Consider the following 22756-nt stretch of genomic DNA (forward strand, 5'->3'; position numbering starts at 1 on the left):
GCCCCTAAAAAAGCACTTTTCCCATCACATCTTTTGCCATATAAGCTTTTGCCATTTTTTTGCACATATGCAGCTCACTGTTTCCTCTGTGTGCACATTTTTGTGCCTTTGTTCACACACCAGCCCTTTCAGTTTTATGCCTATGAAATCTATCTTGATGTTTCCCATCCACACCTGCCCTGCTTGGTGGGATGTAGTTGTGCTGCATGTTATTGCCCCCTACCCTTGATTAGCCTGCTCATACAGTTCCTACCCAGGGTGAACTATCGTTAATTATAACAGTGTGCAGCAACTGTGAAGAAAGCAAATTCCATGTTTGGGATCATTGGGAGAAAGGATTCAAAATAAAACTGCCATCGTCAGTTTTCTTATTTTACAGTGTCTTGAGTAAGAAACCAATACGTTGCTTAAATCAAGCAGAGCTTTAATCAGAATTCCATGTGAGGGGCCATTAAGAAAGGAACTGAAGATAACGCCGCCAAGATAATGCCATTACAAAAAATCTATGGTGTGAAAACACTTGGAATGCTGTGTATAGTTCTAGTTGCCTTATTTTAAAAAGGATCCTGGAAGAGAGCCGGAAAAGGGCAACCCAAATTATCAAGTGGTTTAGTAAAAAGGCAACTACCTCTCTTTTAAATCAGAACCAGTGAAGGCAGTGAAGGTCCTGTGTGAGTGCCTGGAGGCAGTTGGAGGATGGATGGCGGCCAACAGATTGAGGTTGAATCCTGACAAGACAGAAGTACTGTTTTTGGGGGGACAGGGGGCGGGTGGGTGTGGGGGACTCCCTGGTCCTGAATGGGGTAACTGTGCCCCTGAAGAACCAGGTGTGCAGTTCCCTCATTGCGAGAAGTGAAGTTACAGGGAACCAGGCAGAGGGCCTTCTTGGTAGTGGTGCCCGCCCCTGTGAAACGCCCTCCCTTCAGATGTGAAGGAAATAAGTAGCTATCTTATCTTTAAAAGACATCTGAAGGCAGCCCTGTTTAGGGAAGTTTTTAATATTTATTGCTGTATTGTTTTTACCACTCGATTTGAAGCCATCCAGAGTGGCTGGGGAAACTCAGCCAGATGGGTGGGGTATAAATAATAATAATAAATTATTATTATTATTATTATTATTATTATTATTATTATTATTACTACTACTACTAACAGGGAATATGATAGAGGTATATAAGGTTTGGTATGCTGCAAAGAAAGTGAAGTGGGATAAGTTTTCCTCTTCTCTCATAACACTGTGAGCTGAGTGTTGGAATATTCAAAACAAACAAAAGGAAGAACTTCTTCATGCAGTACATAATTAAACTATGGACCTTGCTTCCATTGGATGTAGTGGTGAGGACCACCAATTTGGATTGTTTTAAAGGAGAATTAGACAAATTAATGGTCTATCAATTGCTACTAGCCATGCTGTCTATGTTCTGCCTCCACTAACAAAGGCAGTACAGGCGACATCCTATTTACGTAGGGATTACATTCCGGGTCATCACGCAGAGCATGCATAAACCCATTCCACCTTCTTCCAGTGCCGAACACGGCCCACAGTCATGTTTGCATGGTACATGCACAAATTGAGAGTTGCCTGTGTCCTAGCAGCTGGGTAAACTAGTGGGGAAAGTGCTATTGTGCTCAAGTCATGCTTTCAGGCTTTCCTTAGGCATCTGGTCAGTCACTGTGAAAACAGCATGTGGACTAGATAGGCCTTTGGTGTGATCTAGGCTCTTCTTATATTCGTAACATTGCAGTGGATATTTACCAAAAATAACATTAAAAAGTTGAAGCAGCTTAACTTGTTTTCAAAGGCAGTACATTAATGTCATGGGAAACAAAATCATGTCTCATATTGCAATCCATTGCAACTTGTTAGAGATATGGAATTAAGCAATTTGAAATAGCATATTTCTTATAGGGCCTCATAGCCTATGTATCGGTATACAGCTTTTCATTTTGAAGTACAACTAGCTGCTGATAAATGTTTTAAACAGTTGGCAATTATATTTTCTATTACATCTTCCACCAAAAATATGACTTAATTTACCTTTAAAATACAGTCAAGGCAAAAAAGTAAACCAAGTATCCTATGCCTGAAGAAGAGTCTTCAGCAATATGAAATAGTTGAGGGAGGTCAATATGAGAGAATTGGGCTCCTGCAGCCGCGTCCCTTTTTCCATCTGGTGCATGTTCTGAAATTCTAGTTTTGTGTCAGAGATTGGCTGGACACTGAGGAGGGGTGGCTGGATACTGATGTGTGGGCACCAGGAGAAGGGAAGTTGGAGACTGACTTGGAAGAAGGGATCAGTAATCTGGGGGAGCCTGTTACAACCGGGAGGTGAGAGTTAGAGGCAGGAGAAGCTGCAGTACTGGAGAGGGAAGAACAGGTGCAGGAGGGAGAGATAGGTCAGGCTGGTATAGAGTCACGGCTTCCATGCCTCCTCCTCCTCCTGCCCCCATCTCTCCTGCCTCACTATCTCCCAGGACGAGAAGAGGATTGAAGCAGAAGGAAAAAAAGCAGGTTACTTGGAGGTGGAGTCTTTGCCTGCTTGTGCGCAGCTCAGGTGGGGAAGATACATAGTGTAAACTGAGGTCAGGGACGGATCAGTTTCAGAACCATGGACTCATTAGCACAATTCAGAAGAAACTTCCCAAATCACATTGAAAGCTAAATAATTTTAACATTTATGTGAGGAGTTAAAACCAATGGGATTTATGTTTCTGGTTTTAACCCCCTTATCTCATTTGGGAAGCCCATATGAGCCCAAAGGAATATGTTTCTACCCTACTAGATCGGCCGCAAATCAATCCCCCCCAAATGCTATTGGAGTCTACAACAGCAACCACGCCGGCCATTGGCCATTCTAACAGGGCTGATGAGAAGTGGAGTGTGACAACATCTGAAAGGCCACTGGTTCCCCATCCCTGAACTAACCAGCATTCTCCATGGAAATCAGTGGGACTTACTTCCAAATAATGCATCTATATCTCAGAAGACATAGCCCCACTGTGAGACTGGCGTGAGAACTTGTAAGTTCTTGCAAGTCTTGGATAACATCTTAAGAGGCTATACAGGATGCTAGAATGCACATTAATACACAGGAGAAAGGCAGTAATCTCTCTCTCTCTTTCTGTTTCACAGGCTTCTGCTATAGGCCTTTGCCCGTGCATCCTGATAATCTGATTAGGAGATTTTGTTGAGCAACACTTCTTTTCCTAACGCTGTGACCATGGCTGTCTTGAGAGTAAAATTCACCAAAACCAAGAGAGACAAATTGGCTCAAATCCTGTGGATCCTCAACTGGATTTCTGTGGTGTCTGGTGTAATTCTGTTCAGCCTGGGACTTTTCCTGAAGATCGAACTCAGAAAGCGAAGTGAGTTGATGGGCAAAGGGGATATTAACTCTGTCCCCAACATGCTAATATCTGTAGGGGTTGTAGCATGCATCATCAACTTTCTTGGAGGTAAAATCTGCTATGACTGCACAGACTCCAACAAATTCAACCGATGGAAGTTGTTTATGCTCCCTTATATTGTTTGCACATTCTGCTTCACCTTCTGCATTTTGGTAGGTGCTGTCATGTGTTATACCATGAGAAATGAACTGGAGGAATCTCTGTATCTGGGGCTGAGGGACGCTATTAAGTTCTACAAGGACACAGACATTCCTGGAAGGTGCTTTTTAAAGAAAACCATTGACATATTACAAATTAGATTCCAATGCTGTGGAAACAACGGTTTCAGGGATTGGTTCGAAATTCAGTGGGTCTCAGTTCGCTATCTGGATATGGCTTCAAAGGATGTTCAAGAGTAAGTATTAAATGTATATTTTTTGATGTTGGCTCATAAAATCAGTTTTGGTTGAGCAAATGAATCTGAGTATATAACTGGGAAACACTAGGGAATGCCATGGTAGCCTAGAGAAAGCAATGAATTTAAGAGCAACCCAACTGAATCAGGCCAAAGGCTCATCTACTTCAGCATCCTGTTCTTCGAGTGGCCAACCAGATGCTTATGGGAATCTTACAAGTAAGACCTGACTGGAACAGCAGTCCTCCCACTTATGGTTCTCAGCAACTGATATTCAGAGGCATGCTGACAGCGGCTAGCCTTATCTGTCATTGATTTCTTAATCTTCTTTAAAAAAACCATCCAAATTTGTGTTCATCAATACATCTTGTGGAAGCAAATTCCATAGTTTAAATATATGCCCTGTGAAGAAGCTCTTTTTTTTGTCTGTCCTGAATCTTCTACCATGCAGCTACATTGGATGGCTCTGAGTTCTAGTACTATAAGAGAGATAATGACTTCTCCCTCTCTATGCCATGCATACTGTTAAACACTCTGCCATGCCCTCCTTCGTCACCTTTTCTCTCAACTAAAAAAGCCCCAAATGTTCTAAGCTTTCCTCATAGGGGAGGTGCCCCAGTCCTTGATCGTTTTGGTTGCCCTTTCCCAGCTCTATAATATCATTTTTGAAGGGAACCATCCAAGACAGTAACCAGGCAGGAGTGAAGTAGGGGCATAATTACTCATGGCACACAGTGATACTGTTAAACTAATAAAGCAAATGTATTTAAATAGGACAAATATAATTTTAAAGAGAAGTGCCTAGTCTGTTGACATATAGAAATAAACAAAACCATTGTAAACTATTTAATTATCCCACTCTATTAGTCTAAAGACTTACATGGCTGCTTTCGATTTTAAAACAGTGCTAAAAATAAATCAAAACACACACAATAAATATTCAGAAGCAGCATCACAAACAAGGAAAAACCACATTCAGCTCAAGAGTAAAAGACCTAAAAGGCCTGGGCAAATGAAAAGGACTTCAGTTGTGTCAAAGAGACATTATGGTCAGCGCCAGGCTAGCTTCACTGGGGGGAACTATTCTACATCCAGGCTGCTGCAATGGATGTAGAAGAAGGTGGGGGAATTCAGTGAAAGATATATGAGGAAGAGCTTAACAGCTGGGCAATTTCATGCAGAATAAGAGGGTCCTTCAGAAACCCAGGTCTGCACTGCTTGCAAATTGAAAGGAAATAAACTGCTTGGAAACAAACCAGCAGCCAATTCAGCTGTTTCCAAAAGTGATGTGTTTACGATCTGTTCTACTAGTTGTCTAGTTATGGATCTTGCCAGTCTATTTTGCACCAAGTGAAGTTTCCAGTTTCCAGAGGAATAGCTAAGCTAGTTTGTTACAGCAAAAACAACAACAACAGCAACCAAGTACAGTACTTAATTCGTTCCAGAGGTCCGTTCTTAACCTGAAACTGTTCTTAACCTGAGGTACCACTTTAGCTAATGGGGACTCCCGCCACCACCATGTGATTTCTGTTCTCATCCTGAAGCAAAGTTCTTGACCCGAGGTACTATTTCTGGGTTAGCGGAGTCTGTAATCTGAAGCGTCTGTAACCTGAGGTACCACTGTACTGTGGCCACTTAAAGACTAACAAATGTATTATGGCACTGGTTTTTGTGGACTACAGTCCACTTCACCAGATGCATGAAATCTGTACCTGTAACACAGGAGAAGACTGAATGCATCTGGACGGTTAAATCTGGTCAAAGGTTAAAATGCACTTTAAGTGCATTTTAAACACATTGTCCCCCCTCAAAGAATTCTGGGCACTGTGGTAAAGGACTGCTGGGTATGTAAGGGTAAACGACAGTGCCCAGAATTCTCTGAGGGGAGGAAATGTGCCCTGAATGTGCTTTAAGGATGGAATGTGTCCACACTAGCAAGCTGACCTATTTACTACTCTCACAGTGTCTATTTTCCACATCTTTGTTGCAGCCGCCTAAAAAGTAACGTCGATGGAAAGTTCTTGGTGGATGGGGTCCCCTTCAGTTGTTGCAACCCAATCTCACCCCGGCCCTGCATCCAGTATCAGCTAACAAACAATACAGCTCACTACAACTATGATTTTACGACAGAAGAACTTAATATTTGGATGAGAGGATGCAGGGAAGCCCTACTGGATTATTACACTGACATCATGAGATCCATCGGTATCACTGTGCTCCTCATCTGGTTGTTTGAGGTAAAATATTACAGCACAACTTTCAGAGCTTCTTGTGTCGCAAGTACTATGATGAATGGAGTCCTCCAGGCCTTTCTGACCCTTGAGGCTCTCCATAGGCAATGGCCCTCACTGGACCTGATGTGTTTGAGCACCATAAATGCTTTGGGTTGACTGGAATGTGCCCTTGAGCTGTGGTGCCTCTTGTTTGGCTGGACAGAGGTGTGCGTGTGTGCATATGTAGAAACCTCTGGTATCCACACATATCTTGAACATAGCCTCCAAGATAGGAGTCATATACATTTTTGGCTCTGTCTGGCCACATCCACCATTTTCATGCAACCCCAGAAGACTGCCCTTTAGGGAATGTAGTCCTCAGGCTGAAAAAAGGTGCCCCATCCATGTTATACGTTATATAGTGTTATACTGTACAGTGCAGGAATCAGGAACCTGTGCCCCCACTCACATCTAGACTACAACTCTCATCATCTTTGACCTCTGACTGTGCTTCCAGGAGCTGATGGGAGTTGAACAACCCCCAAAAGGTCATAATTGTTTAATCCCCAATACAAAGAACAAGTGCTTTGTTTCTGGGGGGATGCAGGGGTACACATACCCCTAAACATTTTGTGAATCTTTGTACTTTTGTCCATTTACTGTATTTATTTTCCCTGATATGAACTATAAAATGGTGATTTTTCTTGAGTCAAAATGAGAGTACCCCTAAACATTTTTTAAGAAAAAAAGGACTGCAGAGAACAAATAGTTGAGGATGTCTGCATTATCCAGAATTTTGGTACACAACACTATCCTTGCTCAATCTACGTTGCCTTCACTAAATCAATATGAATAGATTTGAATTGTTGGTTTTTTTAAATATATATATATAAATTGAATTATTGGTTTTTAAAATATATATATAATTGAATTGTTGGGTTGTTAAATATATATATATATAAATCACTGCTTATGGAGGAAATAACATGCAGTATAAAATATTCATCAGGCTTTAAAGTAGATAAGAATAAGATTCCTTAAAATTCATCAGCTTGTTCTTTTGGGGGGGAAGGGAACAGGACGTTCCAACAGCACACCTCTCCTTTTCACGGTCTCCTTTAATGTAGGGCAAATAACAAGACTGTGACAAATAAAAGCTTCTTATGTCTGATGATGTTTACAAGTAACAGTGACCTTTTGAGTCTGGGGCGTCCAAAAATACCAGCAATTTTATCCCTTACTATGCTTGCTGCAAAGCTACATCAAGACAGAAAAGGTTCTAGCTGAAGACTAGAAGCACAATAACAGTAGCCTCGCCACTAGATAATTCCTAAAATTTTCAATTGGCATTGGGACAAAGTCTAAATTACCTCAGACTTAACATTCTGAAAACAATTAAGGGTCTCAAATGTGTGTACCTGGGGTTAATACATTCAGATAATGCACAGAAAGGTGAACCAAAAGGAGATTAATAATAATAATAATAATTATATATATATATATATATATATATATATATATATATATATATATATATATATGCTTTCGTAGATTTTCACGGGTATAGGAATGCAGGTTTTGGTGTCCTCGGGTGTCTTCCCGTGTAAAAGTTGGGGTGTCTAGGCGACGTTTCGACGAGGTCTCACTCGTCATCTTCAGGCTGGTGCTTTCGGCTTCTTGTTACTGGAACAGAGCAGGATCTCAGTGTTTGAGTTCCTATAAATACTGTTGAGGAGGTGTGGTGTATAGCCTCCAATGTTCTGGGCCGAGAGGAAGTTCCCAGGCTAGTGTGCCTTTTCTTCTTTTGTTCCTTAATTGCTTGAGGGATATCTTGAGTGATTTCTTGAGTGATATCCTGAGTACCACTTAGGTGGGTCATTAGGTGTGGATTAGTTGCTAAAGCCTTTGTGTCTTGACCTCTTGAACTTTGTGAAGAGTTTTTCTGAGAAGATGGCTGTACTGCACTTAGTTGTGCTCTGGCTTGGCTTCGTGTATAGGGGCGAGCTGTGGTTTTGTGGCCTGTGCCAGCCAGATCTGTGTAGGGATTGTAGGGGGGTGCAGCATCCGGAGGTGCCACCATGGTTTGGCTACTGGATGGTGTCTGTAATTTATCTGTGGAGAGGGTCTGGGTTTGGGTCTGGTGTGGTTGATTGGTGATGGCGTTCTGTGTGCCTCTGGATCTGGTGTCAGTTTTTGTGGGGAGGGCTAATTTCCAGATGTCTGGCAAGCGGGATGTGTCGTCACGCTTGTTCATGTTGTGAGGGTGTTTCTCTATCTTCAAATTGCTCTCTAACATGGAACATCACCACAAGAGAATAATCATGGAAGCCATCGAGATAGAGAAACACCCTCACAACATGAACAAGCGTGACGACACATCCCGCTTGCCAGACATCTGGAAATTAGCCCTCCCCACAAAAACTGACACCAGATCCAGAGGCACACAGAACGCCATCACCAATCAACCACACCAGACCCAAACCCAGACCCTCTCCACAGATAAATTACAGACACCATCCAGTAGCCAAACCATGGTGGCACCTCCGGATGCTGCACCCCCCTACAATCCCTACACAGATCTGGCTGGCACAGGCCACAAAACCACAGCTCGCCCCTATACACGAAGCCAAGCCAGAGCACAACTAAGTGCAGTACAGCCATCTTCTCAGAAAAACTCTTCACAAAGTTCAAGAGGTCAAGACACAAAGGCTTTAGCAACTAATCCACACCTAATGACCCACCTAAGTGGTACTCAGGATATCACTCAAGAAATCACTCAAGATATCCCTCAAGCAATTAAGGAACAAAAGAAGAAAAGGCACACTAGCCTGGGAACTTCCTCTCGGCCCAGAACATTGGAGGCTATACACCACACCTCCTCAACAGTATTTATAGGAACTCAAACACTGAGATCCTGCTCTGTTCCAGTAACAAGAAGCCGAAAGCACCAGCCTGAAGATGACGAGTGAGACCTCGTCGAAACGTCGCCTAGACACCCCAACTTTTACACGGGAAGACACCCGAGGACACCAAAACCTGCATATATATATATATATATATATATATATATATATATATATGTCACCCATCTGACTGGGTTGCCCCACTCTGGGCAGCTTCCAACAAATTAAAACATAAACATAGTAAGACATCAAACATCTGAAGGCAGCCCTGTATAGGGGAGTTTTTTTTATGCTTAATGTATTCTAAAAGTCAGTTAGTTGTTTACTGCCTTGACATCTGCTGGGAGGGTGTTCTACAGGGAAGGTGCCACTACCGAGAAGGCCCTCTGCCTGGTTCCCTGTAACCTCACTTCTCGCAGTGAGGGAATCACCAGAAGGCTCATGGAGCTGGACCTCAATGTTTTGGCTGAGCAATGAGGGTGGAGACACTCCTTCAGGTATGCAGGGCCGAAATTGTACAAAAGGGATTGAGGCAGAAAATACTCAAAATCAGTGTTGTGTTATGTTTTGCTAATTCTCAATTGGCTAGTTTGTCTTTTGAGAGGGAGGGAGGAGAGAGAGAGAGAGAGAGAGAGAGAGAGAGAGAGAGAGAGAGAGAGAAGAGGAATATTGGAGGGCAATTGTGGAGGTCCTGGGAGAGAATGGAATATAAGAAGCTGCTTCATTCCATATGTTTCATCTAGCTCAGTATTGTCTAGCTCAGTATTGATCCTACTTGGTTGTGGATCTCTAGGATTTCAAACAGTGTTCCTTTCTGGTTCTATCTGGACATGTTGGGGATTGAACCTGGTATCTTCTGCATGCAAAGCAGATGCATAAAGGTAAAGGTAAAGGTACCCCTGACCATTAGGTCCAGTCGCGGACGACTCTGAGGTTGCGGCGCTCATCTCGCTCTATAGGCCAAGGGAGCCAGCGTTTGTCCACAGACAGCTTCCGGGTCATGTGGCCAGAATGACTAAGCTGCTTCTGGCGAAACCAGAACAGTGCACAGAAATGCCGTTTACCTTCCCGCCCCGAGTGGTACCTATTTATCTACTTGCACTTGACATGCTTTCGAACTGCTAGGTGGGCAGGCGCTGGGACCGAACAACCGGAGCTCACTCTGTCACAGGGATTCGAACCGCCAACCTTCTGATTGGCAAACCCTAGGCTCTGTGGTTTAGACCACAGCGCCACCCGCGTCCCTCAGTGAGCCATATCCCACCCTTTATGTAAGATAAAGCATGACACCACCTAGCTGCTCTGGTAGCATACTTCACTTGGAAATCCTCATCTTTTAGTGTATAATAAAATTTGAGAAAGCCAAGAAATTCATTGCTAAAATATTCCATTAAGCCTAACATTAAAACATTAATAGTAAATAATTTAAATACAAAGAACAGAATTGCAACACTAAGCAATTCTAGTTCCCGGTGGTCATAACAGTATTCTTAATAAGCCTTTCTTCCTTTTTTTCCATTGGTTAATGGTTTGTAATGTTAATTTGGTTCTTTTTCTCTCTCTAGCTGTCTGTGCTTACTGGAGTTCGTTACCTTCAAACAGCAATGAGGAATGTTCTCCTCTTGGGTGATCCGCAGTGTGACTCAGATGGTTGGTTGCTTGAGAACAGCTTTGTAGAAACTGCCAAAAACAACATCAACATCATTAAGAATCTTGGCAAGGCTAATCAGATATCAACGGTTTCAGGGAATGACCCTAACATGGATGTTAAAACTGCAAACCACGGTCCAGAGAATGTTCCAACAAAATCAATCCCCACAGCTTAACTGGATGCAGCACTCAAGACTTCTAATATGGTTTGGCATCACAGTCACTACTGTGCATTTTTGCTGTGCGTTTTTCCCCACAGGTGAGAATAAAACCAGAATCCAAAGAATGGAATCAGTAAATCATATCCTGGTAACAGGACAAAACATGAGGACTTCTGGCAGAGGGGAGTACTTCAATGTACTTACCCAGTTTCTGAATTTACAGTGTTACCTAGTTCTACACAGCTCTTCTCTCTCTCTTTTACAATGCACATAGAATGCTGGTTTGGAATTTGCAATGTTTCCCACCTTCTTTTACTCTAAATAGGTTATGCCCAGTGTTTATGAAATGTGAACACCAGGAAGATAACTGCATTGCTGTATGAAACAGACTGAACACCATATAGCTTTAGGAGGGGTGGGTTTTTAAATCATTTATCGCTCAGTCTTTTTGTAGGTCAAGTTGTTCCTATATTTTGCAGGGACTGTACCTGCCTAAAGCACAGCTTTCTAAAATTCCCAAGTCCACTTTCTGCACTCTTGTCACAAAAAAGCTTGTTATATCATCTGAATATATTTTATCTTAATGTGACAGAAGTATCTTTATTCACTTAACTGCTGTAAGGCTGCCTTAACTGAATGCAATTTATTGTCACTGTAAGTTTAGAACTTAAACGCTTCAAACCTGTTTCTTTACAGGTTTTTCCATCTCCGCTGTATTAAGCAATTGGTCCCTTACCTTTCTCGCCCTGATCTGGCCACAGTGATCCATGTGATGGTCACCTCCAGGCTTGATTATTGTAACTCACTCTACCTTTGCTGTCTTTGAAGCTGACCCAGAAACTCCAGCAGGTGCAGAATGCCACAGCGAGGCTCCTTACGGGGTCCTTGCCGCGGGATCACATTCATCCAGTGCTTTACCAACTGCACTGGCTCCCGGTGGAGTACAGGTTCAAGTTCAAGGTGCTTGTTGACCTTTAAAGCCCTATGCAGCCTAGGAACCCCATACCTACGGGCCCGCCTCTCCTGGTATGTCCTGTAGAGGACCTTAATGTCCACAAATGACAACACTTTGGAGGTCCCAAGCCGCAAGGTGGTTAGATTGGTATCAACTAAGGCAAGGACCCTTTCAGTACTGGCCCCGACTTGGTGGAACGCTCTGTCACAAGAGACTAGGGCTCTGCGGGACTTGACATCTTTCCACAGGGCCTGCAAGACAGAGCTGTTCCGCCTGGCCTTTGGTTTGGACTCAGTCTGACCCTTATGTTTTCCCTCCCCTTGTTTTTGATCCATGGGCTACTTTTAAAATGAGGCTGCATTTTAAATTGCATTTTAACCTGTGTTTTAAATTGTCCCCCCCCCCCATTATGTTTTTATTGTCATTTTACTGGTGTTAGCTGCCCTGAGTCCAGCTCTGGCCGGGGAGGGCGGGGTATAAATAAAAATTTTTATTATTAACTTGTAATTTGAAAGCAAATCATTCAGGGCAGTTATAGATTTACATTCTGAAATAGGGCTCCCTCATAAAGGTGCTAAAGTGAATAAAGATTGGCCTCAAATCCCAAGCGAATAATGAAGAGAGAGAGAGAGAGAGAGAGAGAGAAGGTTCTATGAACAGAAATGAAACCACAGTGGACCTTACAATTTAACATACACTAAAATATGTGCATGTTGTAACAACTAGCAGATAGCAACTTTGCAGTATGTAATTCAGAACAAGGCATCAAATAAAAACACTTTCAAGTCTTTATAGATATTTATTAGCAATGGTGACTAAGTGAATAAAAAATTCAATGCTTTTTTTCTAGAAAAATAGGTGCCGGTACTCACCATGAAGTTGTTACAGTAAGTGCCACACTTTTTAACAACAGAAAGAGATGCCGGTACTACCTTGAGTACCCCTGGGGAAAACACTGGTTATACTGCTAGGTACCAGTAGCTCATAATTTAAATTTTGAAAATATGCAAATGCATTAATATTTCACTCTGCTCTTTTTCAAAAAATCCCATAAATTACAGACTGAAAAAGAAAGAGATTATGCTCTCTATATTATCAAAAACTATATTAGCATAGTTTTTGTAAATATAACGTTTGGTTTGCACTTGCAAAGGGTGAAAATGTCCAAATAAAATCAATCCATTTAAATTACATGAAAGTGTGTGTGTGTGTGTGTGTGTGTGTGTGTGTCCATTCATTCTTCTATAAGGATACTAGGAGAAATTCCACCCTGCTTCCTCCTGCACAAGGGGCCATTATGATCATTTAGTCTGATTTTCTCCCAATTTTCTCAGTAGCAGATTGTGCAGTAAGGAGAAAATTATTCCTTATTAGACATGTGACCTACCTGTAATTTGTTGAAGAATGGCAGCTGCGGCTCAACCCCTTTTGCAAATCACAAGCTCTAGGGAGGAGAGTTGGGGGCAAGAGCAGTTTCTCTGGACATATTTGGATTACTAGTAGTCACCTCAGATAACTGAACTCAGAAATCACCATTTCAGTTGATGGTGAACCAATCTTTTTATGGTAACTTAATTGTGCTTAATGCTACATACATGATTACACAAATCAAATGATTAAGCGCATCTCCTTCTGGCATGGAGCCAGGCTCTGATGAAGGAGCCTGCTGTGGGGATGCCTGTTTGCGCCCTTTCAAAATTGTGCCTGGGTCCACAGCCCCCATGCTATGCACCACAGTGGTACCTATTTATCTACTTGCACTGGCATGCTTTTGAACTGCTAGGTTGGCACCAACCCTTCAAATTCATCAGCATGAATGTCAGATTTTCTTTCATGAGCCCCGCTGCAGACTTGCAGAGACCCTTTTTGTAGCTTTGACTGCATCACTCATTTGGAAACAGCCAAGTCCTCTTCCTATTCTTTCTCTGGTGGATGGGTGGATTGGTAAGTTACCTAGACAGAGATTGTGTGGGCCAGCATTCTTCTTTAGGACCATTCTCTTTATCATCTTTCTATCTATCTACCATCTATCTATCTATCTATCTATCATCTATTTGTATACTGCCTTCATCTGAAGATCATAGGGCAGCTCACAACATAAAAATGAGAACATAAAATACATAGAGCAAAAACAAAGCACCAACTCCCCTCCCACAACACATTTAAAAGGTCACACAGAGTTTAATCAGACAAAGCCCTGGTTATAGAAAAACATTTTCACCAGGCACCTAAAGATATGTAATAAAGACACCAGATAAACCTCCTTGGGGTGAGCATTCCACAAGCAGGGAGCCACTGCAGAAAAGGTCTGTTCTGATGTCGCTGCCCTCCGGACCTCTCATGGAGTGGGCACATGAAGAAGGGCCTCAGAGCGTCTGGGTTGGTTCACAGAGGGAGAGGTGGTCCACTGCCTCTCCTCCAGAGGTAAAGTTCAAGAAGAGCTGGGTGTCATCAACATCTTGCTGACAACATATTCCAAACCTCTGGATAACTCCACTCAGCGGTTTCATGTAGATGTTAAAACAACATAGGGGATAAAATTGAACCCTGAGGAACCCCACATTGAAGACTCCACTGGGCTGAAGAACACTCTCCAAGCAACACCCTCTGGAAATGTGCATCCAAGTATGACTGGAACCAAGGCAAAGCGGTACTACCCACCCCTAACTCTGACAGCTGCTCCAGGAGGAGACCATAGCTGATGGAAACAAAAGCTGCTGAGAGGTTGAGGAGAATGAACAGGGATACATTTCCCCGGTCTCTCTCACAACAGAGATAATCATACAGGGCAACCAAAGCAGTTTCTGTGCCAAAACCGGGACGAAACACCGATTGAAAAGGATCTCTTCCATCTTGGGTCCCCAAATGTTGTTAGACTACAACACAAATCATCCCCAGCCAGCTTAGTCAATATTCCTCTGCATTTCCATTCAAGTCATGCATAGAAAGTCATGCAAGCCTCACATGTTCTCAAGCTCTTAAAAGGAGGACAACCAACCAGTTCTTGTTATAAATGTGAAGTAAGCAATAGTCACCCAGAAACGAAACTAGACAGGCAGAGATGTGGCAAGGCTTTCAAAAAGGTTTCGTGTTTAGAAAAAGTGGACACTCAATGTTATGTACTGAGTTGAGTAGGATCCAAAAGGCAGCAGGGTGATTGGCCTTAGAACAATAGGATCCAAAATGCAGCAGTCTGATTGGTCCTAGAACAATAGGATTCAAAATGCGGTAGTCTGATTGGTCCTAGAACAATGCAGCAGTATGATTGGTCTGCAAGAGCCACCCAATCCAGCTCCAGATGGAAGTGAATCCACAACCTGATTGGCCTACAGGAGAATTCCGAAATTAGCCAATCACGTGCAGCCCATTGTGTAAATAATGTATATAAAGCAGATACTTTGGGGGAACTTTCATTCCTCCTCCCACTATGAGCTGAATAAAGAGCATGAAATCCAGTCTCGACTCCAAGTATATTTCACTCAAGCAGCAACACTTGTTTAAAATTGAGGGGACTAGTAACTTGGAGAGATATGGCAGGCATATTCCTTAGAATCTTTGGCAGAAAAGATTCTAACCCAGAATAGTCTCAGCATTGCTTGTTGGATGACACCTCTAAGGGTGATTTCTCTTTCTTCTTTCTCATACACTTTTGTTTAGTATCTCCTAAGTGCTCATGTACCACCAAGATTATGATGACAGGTTGGAAACCATGGATGTAAGTAAGCATCTAGCCCCAGGGTAGACAGAGTGCAGCCCATAGCCAGTTTTCTGTTGGTCTATTACCCTAGAGCTTGCTGGAATTCTCACAAATAAGGTTGACCCAGCAAGGCATATCACTTAAGTAAGAGTATATAGCCAGGATCACTTAACGCGGATTAATTAAGCTTTAACTGTTAAGTAATCTCTCGTTTTCTTTTTTTTAATGTAAAATGAGCAAGTCAACCTTTCCTAGTGCACCAGTACAATGATACTTCCAACATTTTCCAGAGTTTAGAAATATTTGTGTTCCAACCAAGGAAAACTAGCTCAAATAGCAGCACAGTCCTTATTCGAATTCTCATTAGAGGAGACACAAATGGCATTAGCAAGGCAAGTCTCTAAGCTGCAGCATCTGCTCAGATACAGAAATAAATACGATTTGTTGTAGACTTCTGCTCCTATTTATCATCAATGTGTAAGCCAATCAGAAATAGGAGAGCAGCGTGGGTTTTTTTTAAAAAAAACACCTTGCCATACATGGAAATAGATCCACTGCATTCAGACAGTTTAAGACACTGGTCTTAAGGCACCTATATAAGAACAAACACAAGATCCCCTCACTTGACAGGTATATACATCACATATACTTACACTAGTACAGTCGTACCTCGGGTTACAGACGCTTCAGGTTACAGACTCCGCTAACCCAGAAATATTACCTTGGGTTAAGAACTTTGCTTCAGGATGAGAACAGAAATCGTGTTCCGGCGGTGCGGCAGCAGCAGGAGGCCCCATTAGCTAAAGTGGTACCTCAGGTTAAGAACAGTTTCAGGTTAAGAACGGACCTCCAGAACGAATTAAGTTCTTAACCCGAGGTACCACTGTATACCTTGATGATATATAGCTGAAATGTGAACCGCTGCCTCCTCTTAAAATATTGTGACCTGTGATTAGCTAATGCCTCTCTGTAGTTTTTGTTATGTTATGTTTTATGTTGTTATGTTATGTTTTATGTTATGGCAGTTTCACATACAGAGTTTCATAATTTCTTGTGGCACTAAGCAATGAAAATGTTACATCAATTTTTTTTGGGGGGGGGGAGGGGAAGAGTTCACATATCAGCCATTTGGGAAACACTGAGTTTGTGCTTATAACTCTTGTTATAACAGGCAACCAGTATGTACCAGTCACAGTTATTACTGACATAGCTGTTTATATGACAGATTAGGGTGTGTTAGTTTGTTTGTTTTTGAAGGAAGACACATAGGTGTAATTTCTGGTTTAAATGTTGGCCATATCTCTCTGCCTGGTTGATACACGTCAGTATTGTGGCAAAAGGTGGCATTAAAATATTGGCTGATAATTTCTTAGCTCTTGTCTCTTCATTTTCCTTACCGGATATTATCCATTACAGTTGTCTAGAAACGTAACATTTTGAAATGGAAGTCCACAAGGTACGAGAAGTTACTTTATTTCCTTTTTAAATATACAGATACAAGATATTTTAAAAGGACAAGAACATTATACAAGGCTCAAATTTACATTTTTGCAATTAAAGGATAACAATATATGCATGTATGTAAATAAAATTCCATTCATCTTCCTTATGATTCCTGTCAGTGGCATTAGCACTGTGTGTTCACTAAATACAAATAATCCTCACAGTGAGATAAACTGCATAGTAATTAATGAAACTAAAAATGACCATTCACTCTCATCTGTGCATGAGCTTATTTGCTAGAAAAGTAAAAACACATAAGAACAGAAGTTAGTTTGTTCATTTTGCCTCTGATTTTTCTCAAGTCAGGTTATTAAAAAAAATCAGAGTAAACGGAACAAAAAACCTGATCACTGGAGTAAACACTGTTCAGCTATATTCCTATATGTGTATCCTTAGCTGGGTAGGAAACTGCACACAAACATCAACTGCCTGCATTATTCCTCAAGCTGATCAGACAGCAGGGCTTGACTGCACAGGACCCACCCATTCAAGAAAGCGAGAATCCTAGTTACTGGTTGATCAGCAAGAAAAGGAGTCACACATTTTGGATTTCCTACGTTCCTCTCCCCTCTGCTTATGGGTGAATGTTTAGCTTCCTTTAAGGGACTAGGGATGTTCACCTCTAGCTGCTGTGGTTGTACACTGTTGAATTCAGCAAAAAGCAGTGTTCACATGCAACTGAATTAAAAATTAATCTTGCTGAGTACAATCCAGCCAATGTTAAGCATTTTGAAGTGTGATTTCCTATTTCAAAATCAAGAATGCACCTAACTTTCTAACTGAACCAATGGAATTCAGGTGCTGCCTGAATCATGCTCATTGTTTTCAAGAACCAATCCACTGTTTGAGAACTTCGCAGTGAAATTAGCTCTCACATTCTCCTCATTAGGCATCTGTTTACAAGCCTCTCTTTGCAGTTACCATGCTGAATGAGCGATCTTCCTACATCACTATTTTTGATTGGGAGAGGAGAAGTGATTCTTCCATGTGTGAGAACCACTCACCCCAGAAAAAGAGAGCAGGATGTCCAAATCAGGGTGAGATCCGCCTGCACTAACACAGAGCTACCACTGAGGACATGCCAAATCTACAGTGGCAAGGCAAGTCCAAGCATAGTTCCCCTTTTAAATCCAAAGTATAATAGTATGAGCAAATGGGTATATAATCAAAACGTATCACAGTAGAGTGAACATGACCAAGACACCATGAACACTATCTAATCTCTTCTTACCATGCAGTGCTTCTGGAACATTTTGCAGTAAGCTCAGCACACATGTTTTTGCAACGACTGTTTCCCCCTCTGTTTGGAATTTTCCAAAATGATGTTTATGTGCAGAGTTTTTAATACCCAGAAAACTATCCAAGAAAACAACAAAATCTTCATGGCAATATTCTAGACACTATTTGAAATGCACAAGGAAACTTAAGTGGATAAGCAAACAAAGATTTTGAAGAAATTATCTAGGTACCAAAACGTAATTAAAAAGTATAATTCACTGTAGTTCAGAAGCAGACAGTGGGGCGGAGCAGTGGTGCTTACTTTACCACTCGGCAGTGAAGTCTCTGCTGCTGACCAGGAGGGAAATTGGGAAGGGCAAGGCAACAGGAAAATCAGTGCTGTGTATATGCCATAGTGGCTCTGCCAGTGCATTTGCACAGCGCTGACCTCCGTGTTGCCTTGCCCCTCCCACTCCTGGGGAGGCAGCAGAGACTCTACTGCCAGGATATTAGGTAAGTGTGGCTTCCTTGGCTCCACCACCCACTATCCTATGAACAGTGATAACTCATCAGTGCACTAATTAGAATTTATACAATATGAAACGTGAAATCCTATCTTTGGATTTCACTGTCTGTCATGTCTTCTTTCTTTGCCAAATGGAGACGGGGTTTTTCCCAAATACTCAGAACATTTATTTTCTCACACACAAACCCACACATTTTCTTATCCTCACTCTTAAAATCTTAAATATACACAAAAGACTCCAAAAAGAAAGTAGGAAGGCTAGAGTACACAAATAAAATGCACCATCAGGATAATTTAACTTTTAAGACAAAAAAGGGATGATTCCTTGAAGGGGATAGTTACAAAAGGCTTATTGGGAAAGTTTTTCCTCTCTCATCACTATGTCCCTCTGACATAGTTATGGCTATAATCAATATACAAGGAAGATGTGACTACAACATTTCAATATCAACTTCTATAAATGGGGCACCCTTGAGAGCTACTGAAAACAACTTGTTTGTGGAATCAGCATGATGAAACCAGACAACATGCAGTCACTGAAGTCTCCCACAGAACCAAAAACATAAAACTGAATGAAAAGCCCTTTGTACATACACTGAACTAATTTCCATTTTTATTTTATTGTTCCTATTAACCTCTAAGGTGGTGTTAGTAGCTGCTTGAGAGCAGGTGCTCATTTAAATGGCTTCTTTTGCTGCAGTCTGGGGCCTATGATGGTCCACAGTAAGAAAGATTGCTATGGGCAACATCTGGCAACAGGTAGCCAAATTCCTGGGCTGCAATGCTGGAGAGCACAACAACTACAGTTACAAGGTGCTCATCTGGCTATGCCAAAAGCAAAACCTTGACTTTCTGGTGCATTAAAGCTAACTGGAAGCTTTTGTGGTGACTTAATGAGTGAACGGGTGCTCACAAGCCTCAAAGCATTTTCAGTAACTTCTAAAATCCCCCTCTGTGCACTTTTTACCTGCGCTGCTCCATCCTCACACTGTTCCTATGGATTACTAGATGCCTGGTAACACTACTTCCCCTAAGAAGAAGTCACAGACCACGCCAGTCACAGGGTGTGGCTACTCTGAGTGTTGCTAAGCTGGAGGAGGAAGCCAGATGCAGAGTTGTGGGAGGAAGGATTAAATAGGTTTAAGTACATTGTTCTCATATTCAGATGCACTGGAGCCATTTAAGTAATAGCAGCTCTATTCTGAACTGCTGCTGATATACATGAAGGGAAATATTATCTGATCCTTTCATCGAAAGATGACAGGCGGAAAATTGAAGCACCTAAATTAGTCCTATGAAAAGCAGACTCCGGCGGAAAAAGACATCCACTGACCAACCCGCTTCTACAGAACCCAGCAATTTCTGGTTCCGATCAGTCAGTAATCACACTGAGAGGTTGTGTGCATGCATATTTCTCTAAGCAAAGTTGACCCACCAAAAACTGTTTACTTTAGTGGGCTAGGGATTTCTCCGTAAAATAAGCATCTCATTATTTCATGTGCAAATTTTAAAGAGACTCAGTCATAGTAAACTAGAAGAGTCTGACACTCAGAGCAGGTGCCAGTTGAACCCAAAGAAGACCTGATTAGCTTCCTGGCTTCGAGCAATCTCTTCTATGATGCAGTGTTGCTGCCAGAGCAAGTGGAGTTTCCTGTACCTTTCATGACACAAATGCAGAGGATTGCCTCGCCTTTGGAAGAGAAGCAAGAAGAATATACGCATTAGGGTTTGAGCAAACTAAGTGGCAAGTACTTTTAACTTTGCTTTATTCTGACATATTTAGGTTGGTGTATGTACAACGTGCTAGCTACTAGCAGTGAATAATCACAGTTGACTCGCAAAGAAATGCATTTATGGCTAGCCACCAGTCTCACCAAAGAACTTTTGCTAGCAACAAAAGCCTCTGTTGTTAAGCAGTCAAACAACAAGTTACTGGCATTGTAAATGCATGTTTATGTTGAAAAGGATAAGAACAGTCAGAAGGCATCCAAACAGTTACTTTAAAATACCAAGAGAAGGTTATTTGCCAGATTTTTGGCATCAGATAATTGTAGTAAAAAAGCATAATAAGATAACATAAGAAGCAGCAAAGGGAAATTTCCTAGGCAACAGAGCAAAGCATCTACTTACGCCAGATTTGGGTCTGTTTCTCCATATTCATCTAGATATGGTGCAGGATAGAAAGAGCCTCTGGTTTTCCCTCCTATTAAGATAACTTTGCAGTCCCTGATTCTAAAGCAGAAACAGTTATGTTAAAGAGAAAGTCTCCAAGATGGCAGTGGTCTCAGTGCACCATTCACTTTGAAGAGTATGTAAACACAGTAAATAGTGTTGCCTATTTAAAGCCAAATATTTCCAACATAGCAGTATCCTTGGCAGTGACCAGAGGAGGAATAACCGCTAGTATGAGCGCAGAGAGAAGAAACGCCATGCTGCATCTGCAGCAGCACAGACACTTTCATCTGCCCCAGCTGCAACAAAACATGTCTCTCCTGCATCGGTCTCTACAGAGACAACAGGCATTGCAACCTTCCAAAAGCTTAACTTCACCCCCAAAGGCGCACTCCTCCACTGTATCCTCTACTGTATCCTGAGACTGACAGACGCCAACAACAATTTCCAATATCCTTTTGTATGAAGACTTTCTGGGAAGGTGAGAAAATGAACAAGCTACTCAACTCCCTGAATTCATATGTGTGAACGATAGAATGCTGAGTTACTATGACCAGATCAGGGTACTGTATGGGTAATTATAGCACAAAAAACATTTCTGCGCTTAATGAGCAGCTCTGGGCTATAGTGTAAGGAATTAAAAAGAAACATGAGACTTCTGTAGTCAGCCCCATTTTATGATTTAGGTTAAGATGATCTGATCCTAAAGATAAAGAAATTCCCAAGTATCACAAGCTGTAGTATTTTAAATTGTCTTATGGGAAATGAACAAGCTAAAACCAATGTTCATCTCTTCCTATCTATGTACAGTCTACCTTGGTTGTCAAATGCCTTGGTACTTGTACGTTTTGGCTCCCGGATGCCGAAAACCCGGACATAAGTGTTTCGGTTTTTGAACGTTCTTTGGAAGCCAACGACACAGCTTCCGCAACTTCTGATTGAGTGCAGGAAGCTCCTGCAGCCCATCAGAAGCCGCGCCTTGGTTTTCGAACGGTTCCCTGAACAGATTAAGTTCGACAACCAAGGTACGACTGTAATGTTCTTATAACAGTCTAAAAGAAAAATCAGCATGGCGTTTGGCACATCAACACCCCATCCTTCCGATTAATTTCAATGGGCTTGACACTCTACTCTGTTACCTACTTGAGAAAAATGCACACTCCAGCACCACAGTGGACAGCATGTGAAGTGCAGGCTCCCAGCTCCTCCCCATTCACCAGCTCCTGACAGCAGGTATTTTCAGAGCATAGCATAGCCCCACAGAACAAGCACAACACGGGGTGCTTGGTTTCATCATCAGAGGATCGAGGGCATCTGGAAAGGTAAAGTTAACTGGAGAATGACACTTGGAACCAAGAGGGAGATTAGAAAACAAAAATGTGAGAAGGACATTATTTGCCAAGACGGCTTGTGAACAAAAACCTGTTTCATTGCTAACTTTCATTTTATCAGGCCTTCTTTAGAAACTTGATGATAAAATATCCTTTTTTCTAATGGGATGCCTCCAGATGTAACCAGCTGATGTACAGAAAAAATAGCTAGAATAATTCTGAAACTAGCATTCCATTCAAATTAAAATAGAATTTTATGCTTCAAAGTTACTTCCAGGGTTCTGAATGCAGACTGAGGAGGCGTGGCTTAGGTTCAGATGGAATGCAAAACCATATATCATTCTAATGTCTGAGCCCAATGGGAATGGAAGTTGTAGTCATATTGTCGATTGTTTTTACACTGTACACCACCTAGAGATTTTAAATATATTAAGGGGCTTATAAATTATTTTAAATAAAATAAATAATTCACTTCAGAAATGTTGTGATGGGCAAGCGAGATTTCCAATGCACTTTGCAAATTCTGAACATGATAAAATAGCAATATTACACAAGTTTAACCATTTTATTAGTCAGTATGACCTGTTACTACTCCAGTGGTAATAATATCTCCTTATCCTAAAAT

The 22756-nt window shown here is 41.7% G+C and overlaps 2 protein-coding genes across 5 annotated transcripts in view; one reads left to right on the forward strand and one right to left on the reverse strand.

The window, feature by feature from the left end:
- Positions 1 to 3153: 3153 nt before the first annotated feature.
- On the forward strand, positions 3154 to 12737 carry LOC114584987 (photoreceptor outer segment membrane glycoprotein 2). The gene is made up of 3 exons (XM_028707247.2): positions 3154 to 3802; positions 5793 to 6039; positions 10484 to 12737. The coding sequence occupies exons 1-3, from the start codon at positions 3222 to 3224 to the stop codon at positions 10742 to 10744; spliced, it is 1089 nt and encodes a 362-aa protein (XP_028563080.2). The 5' UTR covers positions 3154 to 3221; the 3' UTR covers positions 10745 to 12737.
- A 4101-nt stretch (positions 12738 to 16838) lies between these two features.
- The window catches only part of UBR1 (ubiquitin protein ligase E3 component n-recognin 1), a 58663-nt gene continuing 52745 nt past the window's right edge, over positions 16839 to 22756 (reverse strand). For all 4 annotated transcript variants that reach the window (XM_028724227.2, XM_077927314.1, XM_077927316.1 and 1 more), the window contains exons 45-47: positions 21944 to 22114; positions 20759 to 20860; positions 16839 to 20318 (exon numbers count right to left, since the gene is read on the reverse strand). In XM_028724227.2, the coding sequence (XP_028580060.2) occupies positions 20177 to 20318; positions 20759 to 20860; positions 21944 to 22114 (415 nt within the window). In that variant the 3' untranslated portion in view covers positions 16839 to 20176. The remainder of the gene's footprint in view (positions 20319 to 20758; positions 20861 to 21943; positions 22115 to 22756) is intronic.

This window comes from Podarcis muralis, chromosome 1, assembly GCF_964188315.1.
Source record: "Podarcis muralis chromosome 1, rPodMur119.hap1.1, whole genome shotgun sequence".
NCBI lineage: Eukaryota > Metazoa > Chordata > Lepidosauria > Squamata > Lacertidae > Podarcis > Podarcis muralis.